The sequence below is a fragment of the Branchiostoma floridae genome, chromosome 3 (assembly GCF_000003815.2).
Source record: "Branchiostoma floridae strain S238N-H82 chromosome 3, Bfl_VNyyK, whole genome shotgun sequence".
Classification (NCBI taxonomy): domain Eukaryota; kingdom Metazoa; phylum Chordata; class Leptocardii; order Amphioxiformes; family Branchiostomatidae; genus Branchiostoma; species Branchiostoma floridae.
The window spans coordinates 6583974-6591969 of NC_049981.1; the positions used below are offsets into that span (position 1 = coordinate 6583974).

The 7996-nt window shown below is 43.1% G+C and overlaps 1 protein-coding gene across 1 annotated transcript in view; it reads left to right on the forward strand.

The window, feature by feature from the left end:
• Window positions 1-7123: 7123 nt before the first annotated feature.
• Window positions 7124-7996, forward strand: part of LOC118411188 (chitin synthase chs-2-like) — a 27337-nt gene continuing 26464 nt past the window's right edge. Inside the window, exon 1 of the mRNA XM_035813267.1 lies at window positions 7124-7800. Within this exon, the coding sequence (XP_035669160.1) occupies window positions 7182-7800 (619 nt within the window). The 5' untranslated portion in view covers window positions 7124-7181. The remainder of the gene's footprint in view (window positions 7801-7996) is intronic.

Sequence of the window (7996 nt, forward strand, 5' to 3'; positions counted from 1 at the left end):
TATTGCATATACCTGAGTCTTGACATAAGATGTATTTCATTGTATTCACCTGTCCTCATGCAACCTATATATCTCCAATATGAAGTCTCTACCATGAAGTGACCACAAAAGAACTATGTAATGTCTTTATTAATTATGCAAATATTAGGTATTAATTAGAATAACGCACATTTTGGTATGTGCACCTGGCCAAGGGATATAACATGACTGTTTTTCTAGTATTTAGGAACTGATGCATTTACCCGTGTTTCTTAAGACTGGTACTTTACCAGTGTTTGTGTAGCATTTAGCAACAGCTATATCAACTTGCGCGTAGATAGTGTTTATAATGAGAAACTATTATTCACGTGTGTTTTTGTTAGTGCTTTGGAAATGTTTCCAGCACAAGAAAGAAAACACTGTGACAAATTTAAAACATATAGCTGACGTATTCCGTACCATAGACGGTGTTGATTTATACTTTCGCAGTAGCACTGTTTTTATGCCACCTCAGCTGCAAAAAATGTCTTTTTCATTTCAATGTCATGTTTGCACCGAACAATATAGTATCGACTTTAGAGGTATGACATCTTACGGTACGGTAATAAGGTGCCAGGTAACACACCATATACGTTACTCCCCAGGTGCAGTATAGTACTAGGTAGCGCACCTGTAATATGTAGTAACCAGCTGCTCTTGGGGGGGGGGCGAAAACGCTAAAGGGGGGCGAAAACGCTAGTGATCTCGACCCCCGGGGGGGCGAGATCGCCGGGGGGGCGAGATCGCTGTCACACCGGTGCTCGGCCGACGTTGAAATTCGGCGAGCTCTGACCGAGCTACAAATTCGGCCGGCGTCCGCATGAATTGTAAACCCGGCTTAACAAATCAAGAATTTAGCTCGGCCGAGTTGTTGGCGAGCTCCAAATGGACATTTTCGGCCGGAGTATGTCCAGAAAAGGGGTAATTGTACGAAGTTAGTGTGAACGAACTTGTGCGAACTTGTACGAAGTTAAAGGTAGACCGTAATCGGTAAACTTCGGAAGTTTTAAGTGACGTCATCTAACTTTGTACAGGTAGGCAGGGTTGGTGTACGATGTACGATGTACGATGTACGAACTTAAAAAAATCTAACTTAGTACAGAGGGGCAGGGTTGATGTACGATGTACGATGTACGAACTTAAAAAAATCTAACTTAGTACAGAGGGGCAGGGTTGATGTACGATGTACGATGTACGAACTTAAAAAATCTAACTTAGTACAGAGGGGCAGGGTTGATGTACGATGAACGATGTACGAACTTAAAAAATCTAACTTAGTACAGAGGGGCAGGGTTGATGTACGATGTACGATGTACGAACTTAAAAAATCCAACTTAGTACATAGGGGCAGGGTTGGTGTACGATGTACGATGTACGAACTTAAAAAAATCAGAGAAAACTGGAGAGAGCAGGACTGCTGACCTTGTAAATTATCAAAATTAATGTTCAACAAAGATAAATGCAATACATGTTGCATTTTTATTATTTTCAGACAAAACATCGTTATTCTACATGTTTCACATTTACCATGTGCGACAGGTGAAAGTAGAATAGAATGCTGCGTACAGAGTTAGCATAACCCACAGTAGGGCTGGGTATCGGTACAACGTACCGGTACAAAACCGGTTTTTCTTATTGGACCGGTCCAGAAAAACCGGACCTGAAAAAATAGGGTGGACCGGACGTTGGACCGATTAGAAAATTAAGAGATTATTTTGTCAGGCATTCACACGTTTTGGCGCTTGTAGGTGGAAGAAAATAAGAGTAAAGTACTAGAGTAGAGTTAATAGTAATGTCTACCAAGTTTTACAGCCAATCGTACAGGTGAAGTTAGCGTTGTAGGATTTTAAAACGCCAGTGTAAGTCTCATACTCCACCAAACAGATTTCTTTGTAGTGAAATGGACCATTGGTATGAGTCATACTGAATCAGGTCCAGGTTCAGGTCTGGACCTGGACCTGATCCTCTGGACCTGAACCGGACCTGGACCTGAATTTTCTGTACCGGTACCCAGCCCTAACCCACAGCATAGTCAAAATATCTTAACTTCGTACATCGTACATCGTACATTAGGTCCGCCCCATGTACGAACTTAGCATAACCCACAAAATAGAAAAATCTTAACTTCGAACATCGTACATCGTACATTAGGTCCGCCCCATGTACGAACTAAGCATAACCCACGAAGTAGAAAACATATTAACTTCGAACATCGTACATCGTACATTAGGTCCGCCCCATGTACGAACTTAGCGTAGCTACGTCACAGATAATTGTCGACGTTTCCCGAACTTTGCCGACAGCGGTTGTCGGAAGTTGACGGAAGCTAGAAGTTGTCGGAAATTACGTGTGACGTAGGCTGATCCAAACTTCGTACATTTCACCCATTTCTGGACATGTATGCGGCGTTTTGGCGATTATGCGGGCCTCGACCGTTTTTTTTTTGCAGCTTGGCCGGCGTTTGCGGGGCACTTGCAGCTGCGCTTAATTTCAGCGAGGCCTCGGCGGCGAGCTCGGAGTGCTCGTCAATTGGTTGCCTGTAGCTCGACCGGAGCTAGTCCGAGCAATGGTCAATACTCGGGCGGCCAATACTCGACGGTTTTTTACTCTCTCTTTTTCGGTCGGAGTTTGCCCGAACTCTTCTGCCTCGCACCAGGCTCGTTCGGGTTTCCTGCAATAACCGGACGATATTCCGTCCGACTTCTGACAAGTTTGGCGTGCTTTGGGCGAGCGTTGTGCTGGTGTCGCTGGGAGCTCGGGAGGGCTCCGGCAGAATTTTAACTGTCACCATATCAATTTGACACCTGTGCTGAACAATTGCCTTTGCTTTGGGCTTTCATCTTTAGTAAACAGTTTGTTCTGAATTATAAGATAAATAAAGACTACTGTATGAACTTTTCTAAGGAAGCTGCTTACCTTTAATAAAGTAAGGCAATTGGACACGAAAACAGTGGTACTTCCTATTTATTTTTTGCTATAGGTTTGGATGTGTGAAATCATATATTCTTCATGTCTGAAGGCTTCCAGTTTGAAAGTAAGACGGCCTTTGCCGGCCTTCGCTCGAGGTTCGCCCGAGGTTCGCCCGAGGTTTGCTAAAAGTTCCCCCGATTTCAGCTTTGTCAGAATTATTGTATTATGATGAATAAGACTGGTCTGTTCACTTTGTGGCTCTTGCGGTAGAGTTTGGATTGGTGTATCACAACGTTCCTGTTGATATTATTGTTTTCAGTGTGCCCGTCTACTCCACTCATGTCCTGCATATATCCCGCAATATATCCCGAAATTAAATTTGACACAAAATTTGGCTTTTTACAAGGTTAGTAAGTTCTGACTTCGTCCATGTTCAAGACATAGTACAATCTCATTAACAACTTACAGTTGTGTTGGACAGACGTCTGACGGGCCATTTGTAAAGGGGCAGATTTTCAGCGAAAAATACAGCCGATACTGAGGGCGATGTTGACATTTGGCGAGCTCTTACCGAGCTACAAATTCGGCCGGCGTACGCATGAATTGTAAAGCCGGCTTTATAACGCCCCTTACGGGGTTGCATACCCTTTCGCTGGCTAATTACAAGACGGGAATGGCCAGGTCTCCCGTCCGGGTGAATGATGTAAATCAACGTATAAGGTTCGCCAGGCCTCCAACTGGGTGATTTGAAGTGAATCACCAACTCCAGACAGAAAGGTTTGCGCATCTCACACCGTACCATCGTATGTGTGGGGGTTCTTTCACGTGCATGGGGTGTGACTCTCCCCATACACGGTCTCCAGTCCTATCAGAGGGACGGCCCTAGCCGAAGCTGGGTACTCATTTTCACCCGAGTATAGTGAGGAAAGCGTGCCGCTGCGCCACGCGATCCCACGCATGGTTTTCTCAGGTTGGCATGATATAAATAGAATACACGATTGGCATCCATGTCAACCACGTAAGAAAATTCGTTATTTATCTCTGGAATTCGTTGAGTCATCTACGAACCCCGCAGTGCCGCACCGGTGCCCCAAGTGCAGTGAGATACCGCCTTTAGCAAACTAACCACAAAGATGAAGTTAATTAATTACCCCCCTGCCAAGTAATGTATGTTGAAACATAACATATATTATATATATATAACATATATTATATGCATAACTATATATAGCCTACACATTTTTTTTTACCTTTTTACGGTATTGTTTAATTTCATTTAGGTATTTAAAAGTAATTCTACCCTTGTCATTACTTTTAGGAAGTAACTTTGCACACGATAAAGACGATATAAGTAGCATATTGAAAACTGCGGTCAAGGTGTAAATAACGCCGAAGAACGGTAATTCAATCGCGGTGTTCCGAAAGTGCGAAAAGGAACGAAAAGGAACGAAAAGGAACGAAAGGAGCGAAAAGGAACGAAAAGGAACGAAAAGGAACGAAAAGAAACGAAAAGGAACGAAAAGGAAAGTACCGAACGTGCGAAAAGGAACGAAAAGGAAAGTACCGAAAGTGCGAAAAGGAACGAAAAGATTGGATAGGAACGAAAAGGAAAGTACCGAAAGTGCGAAAAGGAACGAAAAAGAACGAAAAGATTGGATAGGAACGAAAAGGAACGAAAAGGAACGAAGTATGAAGCAAAGTGAAATAAATCGATGGGAATATCAGGTAACGGTACTGTGATTGACAAATGCATTTGCAACTGACTTTATTTTTGCATTTTGCGGCTTGTTCCACGAAAATCCTAGAGCTCCGATGGTTAAACGGTGAACCGGCGGGAAAGTGCACGCGTGGAAATAGCTAAATACAAATCAAAGGCGATGGGCGGAGTCACGAATCAGTGCGTCTCGGGTTCCCACGCGGGCTGTCACAGGGGGGGTTCTTTTGAAAGCCGCTGAGTAGCGCGCCTAAAAAACTTTTGACGGGTTGTCGTTTTTTACGGTCTCAAAAATGTCACAAAGTCGTTTTCTAGTAGTCCCGGCCTAAATTATAAGCGGCCCCGGGCAATCGGGACACAGCGTTGATTTCAATTCGAGGTCTGGTTCCAAAGACTTTTTCTGCCGAACCCGCACGGGAGACGTGAGTCGCCCGCCAGATCTCTCAATAGTTTCCCAATATCTTTTGCACAAATTCCTCACGTTGGCCCTTTCTTCCCGCCAAAATGATGAATACTCAAGGTACAACGTGATGAAAGCTCCTTGGTACAATCACTACAATGTATACATGTCTATCCTTTCACACCTTTTCTTTTGTCGTGAACGAGCTAGAAGATAAGTCTCCAGTCTCCAGAAAACCATGTTGTGGGCCCTGTTGAAGGGAGCTGTCATGCTCGTGGGGCAGCAGTTTATTAGCGTATCATTCCAGACCGGATTTCTATTAGACGTAAACAATCGCAGGTCATTTGCATGCGGTGCTCCCATCTTGAGAGAACAGAAGCCACCCAAATACAACAACAACGCTGCAATCTTGCCTCATTCTGAAAATGTACATTAATCGATATTTATCTATCACCCGCCAGTAACTGGATTTTAGTCCTTACTTTCTTATCTCAGTTCTGTTTCCTTGTATTTCGCTGATCTTCAGAGAATGATTTAGCCACACATACACAACAGCCTAAAACAGCCCCGTAAAGATTTCATATTGCCATATTCTGAGAAAAATAAAACACGTTTCATGGGCTTCTAGCGTACGCAGTACCAGTTCCTTATATTCTCATTCATTTCATTTTAGTTTGCTTCATACTTCGTTCCTTTTCGTTCCTTTTCGCACTTTCGGTAGCGAATGTGCGAAAAGGAACGAAAAGGAACGTTTGTTTCTTTTCGTTCCTTTTCGCTCCTTTTCGTTGTTTTTCGTTCCTTTTCGTTCCTTTTCGTTCCTTTTCGTTCCTTTTCGCTCCTTTTCGTTCCTTTTCGCACTTTCGGTAGACCCTTCAATCGTACCTGTCAAAACCTAACTTTGCAGATAAATTCATTATATGTGGCGTATTGAAAACTACAATCAAGGTAATGTGTAAATAACGCTAAGGAATTGTAATAAAATTGGACCGCTCAAAGCTAGGGTCTAGAGATGCTGTCATCACTGTCTATTTTTGCCATGACGTTTTAATCAATATTTAGCCTACAACAAAGTTGGTTTAACGTTAACAATGCCATGTCAAATGCTTTCCCACACATTTTTTATCAATTGACAATGCTATGATTTCCAATAACCTGTTCCTCTGGACTGGAAACGCAACGGTGCCTCACATCAGTTTGAGTGCAAGGGAAAATCGGAGAAACCCCAGTGTATCCCCGCAGTACCTCCAGAGTGCCTCCGCTCAGTGAGATAGGACCTTAAACGGCTGTAATGTCGTAGTATGCGAAAGTAAATACCAAAGTCAAAGAAGAAGGTGTGAAAAATCTATTGTTCTGTTCAGTAATTTCTTCAACCTTTCTGACCATTTAGACTTCAAATGAAGGAATGTTTTGGCCATACCTTTTTATTTGATGTCATCCATGTTATCGAATCGACATAACCTAGGTTTTATTCATATTTCTTCGTGGTATTGCAATCAAAGTATGTCAATAACGTTGTGTTTTCGTAGACGAATAGACTAAACCCTTTGAAAACAACACGGAAGAGTGGAATTCTTACGTACACCTGTTTGAAGAACCAATAAACACATATCTGCATTCTGTAATTCATACCTAAGTTTTGTCTTGCGTAGCACATGTTTAGATGGATTCGGTGATGTCACTGCCGTTAGCAATTTCCGTGTTTTGCTTTCATATATCACAAGTACTGGTGGGAGAAAACAAGTAGTCCTGTTGTTGGTTGTTAGGAGTACAGAAGAAAAGGCCATGAGAACGAAAATTTCTCACGACAAAACCACAACATGACAACACAGCCGATAGCTGATTTTGAATTGTCAACATTTTTTAACAAAGTCACATGGATGTGTTGCATTTCCTTCCCTTTTTCTTTCTTCTTTCCTCCTTCCTTTACTTCCTTCCTTCCTTCCTTCCCTCCTTCCTTTACTTCATTTCTTCATTCCTGTCTTTTTTCCTTCCTGTCTTTCCGCTTAAAATAGAATCCCATACTTACTATACTTTTAAGCATACAATTTATACAAGTTATTGATATGAATTTCCGTCCCTTAGGGCGCAGTTCTCAGCATCTGTGAGGTGACCGGCCTGTGCCTCCTCACCTTGCGGGTCATGCCGTCCGTTACCCCGGCTCTCAGCGTGGTCCTCTCCAACGGGATCCTCTTCGTGCCAATTGTCAGCCACACAGCCCAAAATATAACCGTCCTATGGAAGCAGAAAAAGAAACGACACTGCCGACGTATTTCTCGTCTTGTTACGTGCGTGTTCTGTGTTCTGGCTTGTGGGGGACTTGTCGGTGTTTGGTGTTACTTTAGAAAGCAGAAATACGTGGAAGAAACTGTCGTTTCGCTACTGCTTCTGTCCACAGCTTGGGCTCCAAAGCTTCAAGAGTATCAGACCGAATGCCTTCGCGCGTCCAAATCGTCAAAACCGGACCATGATAACTCAAGATGGAAGGTAGGGATCTTAAACAATCTAGTAAAACTTGTGTCTGCCCTTGTGATACCTGACCTATTGACGTATGTTGGACTAACGGATATGTGCTCTACCTGGGTTTGGATCAAGCCAAACCTCTATGCACACTTCACGATTGACCACCCGGCTATGGTCAGTTTTATCGTGAACGTGACCGCTAGCTTCGCGGGGTACATCCTGGCATGGACCGCCTGTGCTTTACGCATGGGCTTCTTCGGATTCGCCCTGCCGGCTTTTCTAAGCACTGTGGTTACAGGTACGTATGTTGCTTTTTGTGGCTTTAAGTCTCTGGACAGAACAAATTTTTCACTTTAGATTCTTTGACTCTGCTTTACAAAATAAGGGGAAATATATCTTCTACAAACCCACTAGTTCTAAATATGTAGCACAAGAAAATGTAGACAAGGCGGACAAGATATATTGTAATAGTCATCCATCTACCATCCATCCAT